The sequence below is a fragment of the Macrotis lagotis genome, chromosome 3 (assembly GCF_037893015.1).
Source record: "Macrotis lagotis isolate mMagLag1 chromosome 3, bilby.v1.9.chrom.fasta, whole genome shotgun sequence".
Lineage (NCBI taxonomy): Eukaryota > Metazoa > Chordata > Mammalia > Peramelemorphia > Peramelidae > Macrotis > Macrotis lagotis.
In genome coordinates, this window is record NC_133660.1 from 177,688,222 (window position 1) to 177,704,832 (window position 16,611).

Consider the following 16,611-nt stretch of genomic DNA (forward strand, 5'->3'; position numbering starts at 1 on the left):
CCAAACGTTCTTGTACAACAGATCCAACAAATCAAACTCCTAGCTTCATGGATATCCCACAGGAGGAAAAGTTTTCCCTCAAAGTTCCCCAGTTGGTTAAGTATCCACTTCCCAACATAACCATAAAAAGAGGCTGGATCAATTTTGATTTTGCTTGACTCTAAAGAGCCTCTATGTTCAATAAATTCCTGATGAATAAAGGTTGGACCCTAATGTCTCTCCTTACACTGGATTTGAAATGGCTTTTTTGATTCATTTTAGAAGTAGAATGACCTTGTTAATTATGTTCTTCTTGGACAAATATTAGAATCTGTTTATAATCCTAATGAATTGAGAAGTTGAGGACAGACAGCAGAAGCAGGCAGAATAGCAAAAGGAGGACTCTGAGAATTTATTTTTTTTAATCACAGAGGATAATCCACAGTAAATAGAAGAAATGACTGTGTCTAATTATCCACCCAATCTATTAAGTAATTTTACATTCAGAAATAGGAAATCTAATTCTTTAAATGGAATTAAAAGGCATTCTACAAAAAATAATATATGACTATTTGGGTAAATAAATGGACTCCATCATCAAGTTGTACTCTGTCTGATGCCTCATCACTACACTACATCAACCCTAGATCCTTCAAGTTTGGAACAAGCCAAATGCAAGCTCTAAAAGGTCCTGCCACCCTAGAAAGGCTGTGAAAAATGGGTTCAGTGAGAGACTGGGTCTCTTGTTCAGGGACCAGATGAGGTAGAAGTGGGTTACTTGCCAGGAAGATAACATTTTTTTTTAACCACAGAAACTCCTGAAGGCAGGAGTTGGCATCCCTGGATGGGTTCTCTCTTAAGTCACCTGAAATGAATCTTGTTATATAGTGGGAACATGGATGGAGACTGAAATTGTGATTTTTGTGGGTATAGGAAACTTCATCAATCTAAACAGGTTGGCACAGTCTCTAGAGAAGTAGCCTAGTTGAAACTGCCAGGTTATGTGACTTCCCAGGGTTAACCCAGGCCAGAACGTAGCAAGAGGTTGCTGCCCTTAAGAATGGTTTTCCTACTTTGAGAGTGGTTCTGTATCTCATGGGACTATCACGAAAATGTGAAAAACAGAATTCTTGGCTTTTTTTTTTTACACGTTGTTGGAAACTCATTATACACTGATTGATAATCAGCAAAGTTCGTGTTTTCTTCAGCTATTTTTGCTCAGATGTCATTTCTTGAGTGACACTCTCAACTGAATGGGAAAGGCTGTTGAAAGTACAGACTTCTGTTAACACAACCCTCTTTCTAAGGACACACCTGCTCTCCAAGAAGAATTCTTAAAGACCATATGGGATGGCGGGAGATGGGAGAGAGGAAACTAGGAGAATCCCTGACACCTTAGAAGGAAAACTAGTTAAAACTTGCAAAATATCCTACAACTAAGTCTTCTATAGAACTGCCTACATCTTTAAGCTACGTTGTCCTGAGTTTTGCCCTTAGAAAATAAGGCTGGGTGAGATGACAAAGTAACATTTTGAACTGGTTGCAAAGCACTCTGGAAATTAAACTTGGTATGATAATTATTATTATTACACACACAGAGAAAACCTCAATGAATTATTTTTAAAAAGAGATATATTTGTGCCCTGTGCATAGGGTTAAGAGTTTGCTTAGAATTGGGATGGCTAGGTGACACAGTGGATAGAACACCGGCCCTGGAGACAGGAGTACCTGAGTTCAAATCCGTTCTCAGACACTTAATAATTACCTAGCTGTGTGGCCTTGGGCAAGCCACTTAACCCCATTTGCCTTGCAAAAAAAAAAAACCCTAAAAAAAAAGTTTGTTAGAATGGAGAAATAGCCAGAAAGACAGGAAGGGGGATTATTAAGACATTATTGCTAGAAGCCTGAGATCTGAGTAGCTTTTTATTGTATTTCCCTCCCTCCCTCAAATCTAAGTTATATTGGTTAAGGTTGTTATCATCTGATATATCTCAATCTGAGGCTGATTAAAAGAGAAGCTTCTTCTCATTTTCTATTTCTGAGGTAAGGCTCACACTGGAATCTCCAAACTCTGGAGTCTCCAAAGACTCCCTCCTTTAAAAATATTTATAGCATGCTTTTGCTGCATTCTTGGAAAAGGTCCAACACGTATTCCTTCTTAACCAATGCCCTCACCCCCATATTCATTCACTGGGCTTCATCTGCTTTTGCTACTGCTGAAATGAGAAGTATCTTGCCCTTTGAAATTATGCAATTTAAAAAATTATACAACATAGAATACCTTTAAAATATACCTGCCCCTTCAAAAGGGCACCTGAGAAGAGGGGGTTGGATGAGATGACTCTTTTTGAACACATTTTTTTAAGATTTTACTTGAGGCAATGGTGTTAAGTGATGTACCCAAGGTTACACAGCTAGGCAACTATTAAGTGTCTGAGGCCACATTTGAACTCAGGCCCTGGCGCTCTATACACTGCACCACCTAGCTGCCCCAGACGAGATGTTTACTTAACACTCAACTCTAAATCTATGATACTTGGATGACAAATTCTTCTTGTGCTGGGATAATCTTTTATACTAATGTTCACCATAAATTGTGGTCTATTTAGACATAAATTTATCCACAAGGTCATTGATTTAGAGCTGAAAGGGACATTAGAGACCATGTGGTGGGGTAGGAGTTAACATTTATATACTTATTTCTCTGTCCCAGTCACTGTGATAAGGCCATTGCAATTATTATGTCATTTGAAAAGTGTATTTCTTTTTTTCCCCCCTTTATTTCTTTTTCTTTTTTTTTTGGTTTTGTTTGTTTTTTTTTTTGAAAGGCAATGGGGTTAAGTGGCTTGCCCAAGGCCACATAGCTATGTAATTATTAAATGTCTGAGGCCCAATTTGAACTCAGGTACTCCTGACTCCAGGGTTGGTGCTCTATCCACTGTGCCACCTAGCTGCCCCCAAATTATTATCTCATTTGATCTGCACAAAAACCTGAGTATTAGATGTTGTTGTTATCCCCATTTCACAAATGATGTAACCGAGACAAGCAGGGTAAGTCACTTGCTCAGGGTAAATTATGCTGAGGTCAAATCTGAGTTCAGGTTCTCCTTATTCCAGGACTGGTACTCTATCCATTGTTCATTTAGCTTCCCTTATTTTTACAGGTGAGAAACAGAGGCCAGATAACTTTAAGGGACATTCTCATTACCACATGGGAGAAGTTGCAATGCAGGATTTGAACTCAGGCCCTATGACCTTAAAACTGGTTCACTTTACCACACTGTCTCCCTAGTAGAGAACGGTATCAGCTGATTATCAAGTGCTTTTTGTTTGTCCAATTGACAAAATGGCTTTGGGGCTCCTAAAGTCTTTGGGAAAGGGATTCATAATCTTTTTTTTTGTATCATGATTCAGAATAACAGTTTAATATGCCTAAAATAAAATACATGGGATTACAGAAGAAACCGACTGTACTGAAACACAATTACCTATTTTAAGTCTGTGGACCCCAGGTTAAGAATCTGAGGCTCTATGGAATTAGGATTCCAAGTCCACTTGCTTCTTCATATAGCCCACCTATCCTAGGAGCTAACTAGCTGTATGGCCCTGGGCAAATGACTTAATTTTTCTGGGTCTCTTTTTCATCTGGAAAAAAGAGAGCAGGTCATGCCTAAAAACACTATAGCCACTTTCCACTCTATAATATTCCTCAATTACTTGGTGTGGGAGTTGTATGAAGAAAAGGCCACCATTTTTTTATGCATCACTGTGCACAGAGAAATGAAGAAAAGAGGGTATCAAAAGGCATAGTTTTGGGGAGCAAGTTTGCTAATAAAACAGTGGGAAGATTTCACCCCTTTCATTTTATAGGAGAGAAGACTGTGAGGCCCAGATGAGAATTGACCTATTTGATGTCTTATTATTGACTTCTCTATACTTAAAAAAATAAAAAAATCAACCAACAAATAAATTAAACCAACAAATAAATTAAAAATACCCCTTTCGTCTTTTAATTCAGTGTTTGAACAAATCTGCACCATCTCTAACTAAGATGTTAAGGCTAATAATTACACAATTCTTTACTCAAGTAACCATAAGCTCTATCTCTCACTTCTTAAGTAGCTCCTAAGTTTCTCTGCTCTGACTTCTTTCACTCTTATTTTTTCCCTTGGTGGTTTCATTTGCTCTCTTGAATTCAATCAGCATCTTTTATTCAGACAGCCAAATCTCCCCTAAACACCAAGCCCCACATCCCACAATACCTACCGGATATCTCCAAGGGGACAATGTATCAGTACCCCAAACTCCATATGCCCCAATCTGAACTCCTTCTCTGGCACTGCCCAAAGCTGCCCTCCCTGACAACTCCCCCATTCCTGGTGAAGACACCACCATCTTGAAGGCCACCCAGGTTCATGACTTCAGAGTCATCCTTGGCTCTTATCCTTATACCTCATCACATGGCGGGTACAAGTAGGTTGCAGCAAATTTCCAGTGGCACCCCCCCCAATTCAGCAAGTAGCATTAAAGGGTATCACCAAGGAAATGTAGGATCAGAAAAGTTGGTGAACTGACCTTAAGGGCAAGATAAGGGAAAACGGATAGTAGCCAGAATATTTCACAAAGGCCTATGAAGTATTTAAAAAAAAACCTAGTGATGAGGTTTTCTTAAACCAGGGACCATGAACCCCACCCCCAGCTCCAGAAATCAAGAAACTGGATGGGGAAAAAAAATTACATTTTTTATTTTCACTAAGCTCAAGTTGAAATTTAGCAGTCTTCAAATATGAACAGTCAATACAAAATAATTCTGAGAAAAGGGTCTAAAAGTTTCACCAGGCTGCCAGAGGGATCCACGACAAACAAAAGATTTAAGAATTGTGGCCTGGGAGGAAAGGCCAATGGAACGATGTATCCTCCACAGAGAATCTATGAATTAGAACAGCACAGCATGAGAAGTCATGGATGGGTTTCAAGTACATTCATGAAATTGTAGAGCTGCTATGCTTATTAGCTTTGTGATCCTCTCCTCTATTTGTGATCTGTCTGCCTCTATTTCCTCTTCTATAAATTGGGAATAATAAAAACACTCAACCATGAGCTATTGTGAGAATGAAATGAGATAAACTATGTAAGTGCTCTGCCATATAAATACTGCCTTGTACTATAATTTTCAGTCCCTAAAAACATCTACGATTTATTCCTTTATGACACTATACCAGTATAATCTCTACTGGTTAGCAGAGACAATGGCACACATTTAGAACCATTATCTTAGGTATTTCGTTTGAACTTTTGAGCATCTCAAACTACAAATGCACAATCTCTAAAATGGCTAAATCCCAAACTGGACGATCACCTTATTCAACACCATTCAAAGAAGTCTTGGAATTAATTCCTTTTTGTCTTTTTGCCTTTATGAAAGTTTGATCCCTCTTCTGATCTCACCCCAGAACCCTAGGTTTTCAACAAGAAGATGAAATACAAAACAAAGCTGTTTTCTTGGATTATTAAAAATAGCTCCTTCTGTTACTCCAAGTTCACAACACTTGGCTCTTTGTGTTGGGGCCAAATGCAGCAAACCACCAACCAGGAAAGGAGTGAAGAAAACATTTTCTGCCCTTTTATATTTCAGTCAATTTAACAGCTCCTAGCAGATTCCTTCATTTGGGAAATAGCTCAAATACTCATCTATTGCCAGGTGGAACTTTTCTTCTATTTTGTCACCCAAGAGGAGATAAGAAAACTCTCTTTTCTTTCAAAGTTGGACTGGAGTCCCCATTGCTGCCAAACACTGGGCAGGTTTTATGGACTTGGTCAGAATATATTAAGTTTCAAGTGGGAAGCACAAATCAATAGTCCATTGACATCCACCACAGTGGATCCTTCATTCAAAATATGCCTTTAAACTAAAGAGATACTCTTTCCTTTCAAGAATATTTTCTCAGCCATGCTTACAGAGTGTTAACACTATTTCTCCATTATGATTAAAATGAATGTGACACAATGAACACAGGGCTCAAATGAGCAGCTGAAGCTCTCATAGTTTGGTCCCACTCCCAACTCAATCACTGACTTGTCTAGCATTCTGGGGACCACATTTAGCCAATAACTCCCTGCTTGCAATTTATAAAATGAAATACCTGCTTGAAACCAATTTCAAATGAATACTGAAGACTTTTTAAAAAGCAGATCCCATAGCATGGAGGGCAATAAAGAGTTAGTAATTATAACTTTGAAAGGTGACTGGGATGAACTCTCCCTTAAAACATAAGCGAATAGCAGAGTGGATTAAAAAACAGAATCCTACAAAAAGGGGACCCCCGCCCAAAGGAAAACACATAAATCATAAAACATATAAATCATAAAATAAAAACTAAGTATTTTAAATAGTGTTGAAATTAAAAAAAAAAGAAATTAAGAGGAGGGAGCCTTTGAATCTTCTTGAAGCAGTTTAAGTCCTGGATTTCTACTTCTGGACTTGGGGAGACCATTCTGGAGCTATAGGACTGCAGATCATTCCTTTTCTACCACTATGAGTCCCATATCTCATAGAAACTAGCAATGAGATTGAAGAGACATCAAGTGACTGGTGAGTCTAGACTAAGGCATTGAGAAAAGTAAGAAAAAAAACCCCTACCAAACAATGCAATTTGAACCCAGAAGGTAGAAATCAAGAGGTGGAGGAGGAAGGAGATAGAAGCTTAAACTCAGTCAATCCTAATGGCATTGATATCATTGCATGGCTTGGATTAGGGCTGAGGTCTTCAGCCAGTTGGCTGGTACTTCACAAGAGAAAGAAAGCCCTGCCTAGCCAAGGTGGAGGCTGCAGTTGCAAAATGGATATTGCAGGGTTCTGTGAATTGCCAGATGATTAGGAAAGTGGTTGCAGAATGAGTCCATCTGAGCCGGAGGTTTGGACTGAGGGGAGAAGAGGGTGCTGGGCCAGCTGCTTACCACAGAACCTTCTCCAGCCCAGGCTTGGAGCTATAGGAAGGATGCTCAGCCAGGTGGCCATCTGTTAAACCTGATAGCATCCCTCCCAATTAGGCGTGGTCCTACTTGGGAGGGAATCGTTTCTGGTCAGAAACTGTTCCAGTTCATTACATTTTGAGGAGGGCTGTATCCATGGAGAGTAAGCAGGGCTAAGAACCTTCACCAACACCACCCCAATCACTGGGCTAAAAAAAAAAAATCATCAAAACACTACTGAACATTGACCAAATGGTATTACAGATCAATCTAGCTTTAGGCAAGAATTTCTTTTTTTTTGCAAAAAACTGTTTATCATGAAGGCCAATTTCAGAAAGCGAAGCCAGCTATCCCAAAGGGAGATATAAAAAGCCTGAACACACAAAATAGATTAACTTCATCGACCAAAAATGGGTTTCACAGGACTCTGAGTCACTGGTGGTTTGTGCAGTTTATCTACTGATGAATTTACTGAGCGACTGCTCTAATATTCTGAAATACTGAACCAATTTCAATTTTGGGGAATACCACTTTCTGCTTCAGCTCTTTACTGGTGAAAGATCTTCTCAAAATGACACCTAGAGGAGGCTTCTTAGAAAACCAGATAAAATGGCTAATGTAAGGGATGTATAATCTTGCTGGGAGGTGGAAAAAAGGTTGTTTTTTTTTCCCTCTAGGTTTTAGTAAATGAATCCCTAACCGGATGAGAAGGTTTAAGAACTGGTAGGACATTATCTTTGCAATATTATATTCTGGGATAAATATAGAGCTAGCTAAGTTTAAATGGGGGAGGAAAAGTAAAGTGTCTATAGAAGAGTTAAAGGGGAGAGAGTCAACTGTGAAGTAGGAGGGAAGGTCAGGGGAATGGAAGGGGGAAGGTCAGGTATCTAGGAAGGAAACTCCAGCCATCAGAGAGGAAGGGCTGGAACAGGGACTTTCGGGAGTGGATCAAGGGACTTAACACACAACTAAGGAGTAAGGAGGTTGTGAAACACAACAGGATCCATCAGAGCCTGGCCCTGCTCACAAAGCCAACTGGAGGAAAGGCTGCTGTCAGTCCCAGCTGTGACTCTCAGTGACTTCTAATAACTGGAGAGAAAACCCTGCCCACTGGGAGACACCAGTTACCAGAACTGATCAAGTTGCTCACTATTTAATCAACTCATTGTGGCTTTTTTTTTCTTCTCCTCCTCCTCCTCCTTTTCAGGGAAAAGTAATTAAATATGTGTAAGACTCAAGAATAACTTTACTTATGGAAAAAAGGAGGGATACTGAAATGAAATGTTGAAAAAAAATATGTGAATTAGAGGGGAATACATTCCTTCTCCCCTATTTATCTTTTTTAAAAAGTGTAGAATCTTGCCATACTCATTTCTTTTCAACCTCTTATTCTCAATCAATTTGCTTCATTTCATATTAGAAGAACATGATGTCATTTGCCCAGTTACTCATCACATTAACAAACATAGGCTATTGCCAATTCACAAAATCTTTCTTTTAACTAATGGTCAGTAGGCCACACTGATGTCAATTTTGCATCATTTAATTTGGGGTGCCACTGAGCAGAACCACCATCACACTCAATGCCTGTGCTCCACTCGTATCAAAATTTTTAAATGAAAATTCCAGGAACAAAATTAGTGTCTTATAAATATATGATTGAGTCAGATTTCAAGTTCTGCTTTTAATTTATGGGTAGTTTTTAAGCTTCTGGGGTTTACTGTCCCTGGTCATTGGATGTTTACAGGAGATTGGCATTTAATGGGTGAGGCAGCTGCTACTAATATGGGAGTTTTTCTGATTCAATTCAATAAGCATTTATTAATACTTTATCTCTTTCAAATGACTTTCTATCTACTTTGTACATCATTTGTATAAATATGTACATACACAGTCCTCCCCTTTAATTTTGTATCCTTGGTATAAAGAGGCACTTTTAAATGCATGCTGACTGTGTGTTAAGCAGCTAGCATCCCAGTGTTAGAGCAACAGATCTGGAATCAGGGAGTCCAAGTTCAAAAAGTACTGAAGATGCTAACAGTTGTGTGACCCTGAGCCACTGTCTGCCTGCTTCCTCATCCGGGGGGGGGCATCTACCCCTATCCTTCGCTCCTAGTTATGTCCAACAAGGAGGAGTTTATACTCCAGCTCCACTGACAGACCCTCAAGTACTTGAAGACAGCTGCTGTCAAGCCTCCCCCCACTCCTTGCAAGGAGTCTCCTGGGGAGTCTTCCAGCCTACCGGCCCCACTGCTGCTTCTAGAAGGGGGCACTCGGGGCTTTGCTTCGAGGCCCGACAAAGCAGAGGACCCTGAAACCCCTCCCCCCCCATTCTGAACAGCCCAAGGATCCGGTGGCCATCCAACATTCAAACAGTGATGACTTTAATCCAGAGAGCCGTCACAGGCGTCCAGCAGAGCATGAATAATTCAGGGATTTATTATGAGCTGGTTCTATAAACTTGTAGTGACCTATATGAGAATTCTACTCCCTTGACATAATTTGGCCAGAGGACAAGTATCTGCCGGCGGGCTGATTTAGTATATAATCCGTCATATATTTTCCTTCTTTGACTGTCTGGCTGTTCTTACTGTTGCTACTTATCCATCTCCAAAAGCTCCAATCTCAGAAACTCCTTTTCATTAGTCTAGCTGTATGTTTTTATTAAAGTGAAACATCACCATTTTTTTTAGTGAAAAGGGAGCAGTTAAAAGACATTAAAAAATAAAAAAAGAATGAATATAAATCTAAAATTTATGTCCAAAAGAAGTGGAATACATTATTTGTTCAAAGCATTTCACCTCAACTATATTTCACTGTTCATTATTGTAAGATAATCATATTTCAACCAGTACCAAGAAAGCAGTATCTGAAGGACACACTTTGCACAACAACCTCAAGAAAATCTATTTAAGAAGCAGTGGTAAAGGAATTCTGGGTGTGGTCATTTTTGTATGCCAATAAATGCCATTTCAATAAAGCAAACCACCTAAAAAATAGAATGCCTAATAATTTAACTCTTGTATCCCCCAAAGTTGCTGAACTAGGCATATCCTCTGAGCCAATAAAATCATTACCAGGCCTATAACTTAAAGAAGAAAAGCACCCACATGTGCAAAAATTTTTATAACAGTTTTTATTTTTCATGAGGGCAAGAAATGGAAACTAAAGATTCTGTTCCCTATACTACCTTCTTGGTCCATTAACTAGAGAATGGTTGAAAAAAATTATAATACACGAGTATAATGGAATTTTACTGTTCAATAAGATATGATGAAAAAAAAGGTTTCAAAGAAACCTGGGAAGAGTTACATGAACAGTAAGAGTAAAGTGAGTAGAATCAGGAGAACAATTTATATAAATAACAGCATTATGAAAACAATCTCAAAAAATTCAGTAAGTCTGATCAACACAATGACCATCCACATTTCAGAGGAGCCATGATAAAAACTATCCATTTTTGCATAAGGAGATGATGGACTCTGGGGAAGTGTGGAAATTAGTTTTGCTCAACCATGAACATTTGTTTAAAAGTTTGTCTTCTTTTTTTTCCTCTCCAAAGAAAAGAGGTGATCAAGAGAAAAATAATTTTCTTAAATGGAAATTTTTTTTTTTAAAGAAGCATGATTAAGGGGCAGCTAAGTGGCACAGTGAATAGAGCATCAATCCTGAAGTCTGGAGGACCTGAGCTCAAATCTGGCCTCAGACGCATAATACTTACTTAGCTGTGTGACCTTGGGCAAGTCACTTAGCTCCATGGCCTTGTAAAAAAAAATCCAAAAAAAGAATGCTTAAAACACTGAGTTTATCTCAAAGTATATCCATACTTAGAAAGAAAAAATAAGATTTCTATTATTAACAAGAAGCATCTAATTTGCTATTTTTTTTTAGGTTAAGTGTCTGAGGCTGGATTTGAACTCAGGTACTCCTGACTCCAGGGCTGGTGCTCTATCCACTGTGCCACCTAGCTGCCCCCCTTAGTTTGCTATTTCTTATAAAAGCATTCTTAGTTGAATTAACCTCAATATGGAGGCTCTATATAAAAGGGTATGGGTTTCATTTGGCAGCTGTGAATTCTGATTTAATTTTGCAGCTAAATCTAAATCAAATTAGGATTTGATTTATTAAATTATTATATAAATAATATAATTACAAAAATAATCTATAAACATACACTAAGTATACTATTCATGACAGGTACTGAAATATGATGTAGTTCCTTCATTAAAGTGTGTATGTGTATGTGTGTGTGTGTGTGTGTGTGTGTGTATATACATATATATATATACATATATATATATATATATAATATAGCTTCAATGCATGTTCAGCAAACAATTATTTATGCCTTTGCATCAAATTTACAAGAAGGGATGTCTTATTCACATTATCCTGTACTATCTATCATCAATGCACTTTTCATGGGTTTCACATAGCACAAGCATATTTTAGTTAGGGAGGTGGAATTGGGATTCTAATGTTTCAAATAAGAAAAAAAATCTGATTTAAGAGCTTCACACATTTCTTCAATACAGGTGTTCACAAGAAAACTAGTTCCTTTGTAAATACCTCAAATCTATAAAAAAAAAACCCATCAAACCCTACATGCAAATTATTTCCTTCTGTCCGCAAAGAAGAAGCAGCCAACTGTCCATTTAAAATCTGGACATTTTAAATATTTGAACAAGACTAAGTAAGTTATTACTTTCCAGTGGCATTTTAATTAAAAGCTACTGCAGTAAGTTTTTATTGTGAAACATAAAGTAATGTCATTAAAAAGCCCAAAGGTATTTCATGTCATATATATTTTCCAAAGGAAAGAAACTTCAGTTTTCATTTCAAATGAATGTTGTGGACTTACCTAGGTCAATAAGAATTGCATGCTGGTGGGAGGTTAGCTGTTTTAAGAGTTCTTTATATGGAATATCCTTTGGCTGCTGTTTACTACTCGGAAATTGGTGTTTCAGATGGTATTGCTCTGCTAAGAATTTCCATATTTCACCACGGTGATGACGAGGTACTCCTTTAAAAAAAAAGCAGGCAACTATCTGATACATTACAAAATACAACATCTTAAGAATAACTGTTAGATAATATGCAATGGAGGCAACTAGAATGATGCAGTGGATAGGATCCTAAGTCTGGAGTCAGGACCTGAGTTCAAATCAGGTTCAGATACCTACTAGTTGTGTAACCCCAGGCAGGTCATTTTAACTCTGTTTGCCTTAGCTCCTCATCTGTAAAATGAGCATGAAGGCAAACCGCTCCAGTATCTCTCCACCACAAAAACCCCAAATAGGGTCAAGAAGATTTGGACATGATTAAAAGGATTTAACAGCAACTGATACAATGAGATCCAACATGTTATTAATGAGTAATCAGAATAGAAGACCAATAAAGGAAAGGGAATCAAAATGTGGTCAGCATATTGTCCTAAATAAAAATAGCTTCTTTCTATTGGGCACTTTGAGGGATGCATCAATGAAGACCACACAGTGTTGGTCATAGAGTACTTTAAAATGGGGGCAAGGAGGTGTACAAGGAAGAGATATTCATAAATAACCAAACCCATTTATCAGGCACCTACTACACTTAAAAATACCAATGCTGGGAACTTTCCCTGGGATTCCACTTCTCCTCCTGGTCCTTTTGTTCTGAATGCCCCTATCTAAGCCTGGAATGCATTCCTACTTCAACTGTACCTCTCTGAGTCCCCATATTTTTTCAAAAGTCAGCTCAAAGACTTTTTCCATGAAGGTTTTTTTTTATCTCCATAAATGCTAGTATCCCTGCATCTATTCTGTTTAAACATATATCTGAACATGCTGCCTGTCCATCACTTTGCCTGTCGAATAGAATTTAATTTCCTTGAGATCAGGGATTGTTTCATTTTTCATAATCGATGCTTCATAAATTCATGCTGACTGACAGCAAATTCTATTACTCCTCATCCCATTCATAATAGTAAAAATGAACCACAGGTCCTCCCATTAATACAAATATAAAACTTTTTAGTTTTTTAAAAAAAAGCACTTTACCTTGTAACACTATGGTGTAAGTAGTTCAATGAGTCTCCCTACTTTATAGGGGGAAAGCCAAGGCCCAGAGACGTTCCATCACTTGCCTAGGCTTGTCTACATCATGACGGAGAGTCTAGGGCAAATGATGACTGCCATTTCCAAACATACAAACATACACCCAGCCAGAACAAGGCTTAGCAGAGAGCTTCAAAAGACCTACTTCAATTCTCAGGGAACATCAAGCCCCAGAAGTGTGCGAACTGACACCAATTTCAAAAGTCTTGATCTAAAATATCAGAAGCAAGTTTTCTACCCATGAGCCCAGTGCAACTTCAATTCCAGTCTACTTCTCTATCACTCAAGGAAGCAGGTGGTAAGTTTTCTCAAGACAGAACAAGATAGACAAGATTCCCAAGAAGGAGCTCGTTTCTAGCTAGGGTGAAGAGGGAAGGCTTCAGAGCACAAGTCTGCCTTGTCGTGATGAATGGGTAGGATTCTGAAAGGCAGACAAATAGACAGGATGGCTCTCCTTGAAAAGGTACAGAAAAATTGAGGTCGGGAATACCAAAGTGCAAAATAGCCAACAGGTCAGGGGAATGGATGGTATTGATTGACAGATCATTCTAGAAAGTTAAGATGAAATTCTATAAGAGTTAATAAAAAATAAAATAGAGTTTAAAAAATCGGTATTATTCAGTAGGCAAAGGGGTGATTATTGAAGTTTCTGAGCATAGCTGTGCTTCAGGAAGAGCAGTCTGGAAATGATGTCAAGGATGGATTGGAAGTGAGGGAGACTTGAGACAAGTTGGGCAAGGAGAAGAGAAATAATAATCTTTGGATATTCAGCAGATACTTAGATATTCTCAACACTAAACTGTGATGAGTACTCAATGGTGTTGTAAAAATAACAAGGAAAGACTGTATTAGATTTCCAGGACCTTTATTATTATAATGGCTTTTAAAATGATTAACCTGGGCAGTTAGGTGGCATAGCAGACAGCCCTGGAGTCAAGAGGATCTGAGTTCAAATTTGACTACAGACACATAACAATTACTTTAGCTGTGTGACCTTGGCCAAGTCACTTAACCCCATTGCCTTACACCCCCCCCCCAATTAACCTGAGCAATAAAAATGATAAAGATGATGATATTCAAGCAAAATTCCTTTAACAATTGTTTCAGAGTAGAAAATTTGGGGTGTAAACTCCATTAAATGTAATTCCATATATGTATGTATGTATATACATATATATAGATTCTAAATTGGGGGAATATTTTTTTAAAGGTTAAAAGGAAGATTTATACATCAAACTTTGTGGTATACTCCTGAGATATATATATGTATATATATATATATATATATACATATATATATCTCCACACACACTAAATTGTCTTCTCTTGTAAACAAAATGAAGATTCTCAGAAATGAACATTACCTACAAATTCCATGGTAAATCTAAAAAAAAAAGAGAATACACCCCCCCCACGCACACATATAATTACTGAATAACAAGGGGAAAATCAAATTTTACAGTTTTACCATAATTTGTTTGTAATAATGATGAAGACTTGGGCAATGTTTTACAGAGAGGTAGCCCCCATTCCCACCTTTACCCCCCTCAATATAGGGTTGGGGTCCCTTCTGTGCCCCTAGAGCATGGATGGGGAACATCTGGCCCATGGACCATCTGGTCTGATGCTACCTAGGCAACCACAAGCCAGACTCTAAAATTAATAAATCTAGAAGCTTTTTAGGGGTGAATTAATTAAACGTTTGACCAAATATAGCAGGTAATTTTTAAGTTGACCTATAAATGATGTTATAAATATCCAAATGGTTCTTGTTCATCCGCTACAGAGAAAGCAGAGGTAGACACTTCCAAATGATACCAAGAAGAGAAAATGAATAGGGACAATTACAAACCAACAAGCATAAGGACAATAGTTCTCTTTTCCTTGGCTCCCTTTTCTGAGATGGAAATAATTTCCTCCTTCCTATTTGGAAATGTGGTCAGTTTGCCAAGTTTTCCTGCCTCTTAAACTAGAGTGTCTTTTCTATTAGCTGTCTCAGAGGGAGAAGATTCTCCTCACCAACCCCATCAGGTACTCACAGAGACTTTCTTGTGCTAAGACTCTGCAGAACAACCAAATCATATGAGTGGAAACTGGTTAAAATTACAGCAAGTGATTTACTGTATAGACATTTGTTTTCACTGTTAATTGATAGTAGTTCACTTCCAAGCAGCTAATTCACAAAGCAGTAAGGGTCATTGCTTGCATCTTGAACATAATCAAGTTGGAGCTAACTATTACATCATCCTCGTGAGATACAATCTACTTTATGAAATGGAATAGCTAGCTGCAAACACCCTCAGCCTAAGTACAATATCAATTTGAAAATGCCTCCTCCAAAATTCTGAAATTTAACAACCTCTGTTAAGGAAGACATTATGGAAGGCACTGGGAACACAGAGAAAAAAACGAAAAAAAAAATCCCTGCTCCCAAAAGCAATTTACATGCTTAAATTAAAATCCCAATTCCTCACACTGCTTCATTTATGAAGTACCTAGCCACTGGGGTCACAAAGAAAGGCAAAAACAGCCTGGTCTGGGTGTTGTGTCTCCCACCAAGAATAGAAATGGCAACCTTGAGAGATTCTGCACAGACTTTCCTAGCCCAAGAGACAACAACAGACACTGTGAGATTGCAGGATGAGCCATGAACATGAGCCACAAGCTCCCCTGGGGGGAGAATGGGGCACAGGAATTTAAACTCCTTAGAGTGATTCGAGATTCAGTCCTTTCTCCAAAGATAATTTCTATTTGGCTGTGTTTTATCTTATAATAAAGAGAAAAACTTACCTTGCCCAACAGCAGAATGCATTTTTTCCATGTCAAACTTAATCTTTGACCTTCCTGGTGTACTTAACATTTTTTCCCATACTGAAGTTACATCTTTAAGACAGGGAGTGATTTCTTCATAATCGAGCTTCAAGCGTTTATTTAGTAAATCATTTTCAGAAGCTAGAAAATAGAAAAAAAATGAGTAAATTTTAACTATTTTACTGTCAGACAAGATAACCTCAAAATGCTGACCTACTATGTCTTAATGACATAAAGTGAACAAGATTAAAGGCAATAGGAATCACAATGAGCTAAACAGTGTGATCCAAGAATGGTCAGTTTTGGATTGAGGTAAATTTAATGGTTATCAAACTTTTTTCCCTGCTGGCACAGTATTCTTTCCAAGAAGAATACCCATGCACTGAACATTTAAGTTGGCAACACTACTAAGGAGTCAGCAGATTTATGTGTGCAGTTTTGCTTCACTAAAAACAGTAGTTTTTCTTGAATTCTTTCTGAGTTTCAAGGTCGAGTCACTAGGATGTTTTGCAATTAAAACAAACATGGAACAATAAAACCATGCTATATATTTTGGATAAGTAATATTCATACTAACAAACTTACTTCTAAATTTTATTTTAGTACCCAAGTTTCATGACACTTTTTGCAAAACTCAAAACATACTACACATCCCTTTAAGAACCAGAGGGATAATATATAAGCCAAGATTGGTTTATCTGTGAAATAGGCCCTAGAGTATCAGCATAGGATAAAAGTCTTACTTATTCAAATC

The 16,611-nt window shown here is 38.0% G+C and overlaps 1 protein-coding gene across 1 annotated transcript in view; it reads right to left on the reverse strand.

Annotated features, from left to right (window-relative positions):
• TBC1D1 (TBC1 domain family member 1) overlaps positions 1 to 16,611 on the reverse strand; it is a 252,928-nt gene that overhangs the window by 40,619 nt on the left and 195,698 nt on the right. Inside the window, exons 11-12 of the mRNA XM_074231584.1 lie at positions 15,837 to 15,998; positions 11,813 to 11,974 (exon numbers count right to left, since the gene is read on the reverse strand). Of these exons, the coding sequence (XP_074087685.1) occupies positions 11,813 to 11,974; positions 15,837 to 15,998 (324 nt within the window). The remainder of the gene's footprint in view (positions 1 to 11,812; positions 11,975 to 15,836; positions 15,999 to 16,611) is intronic.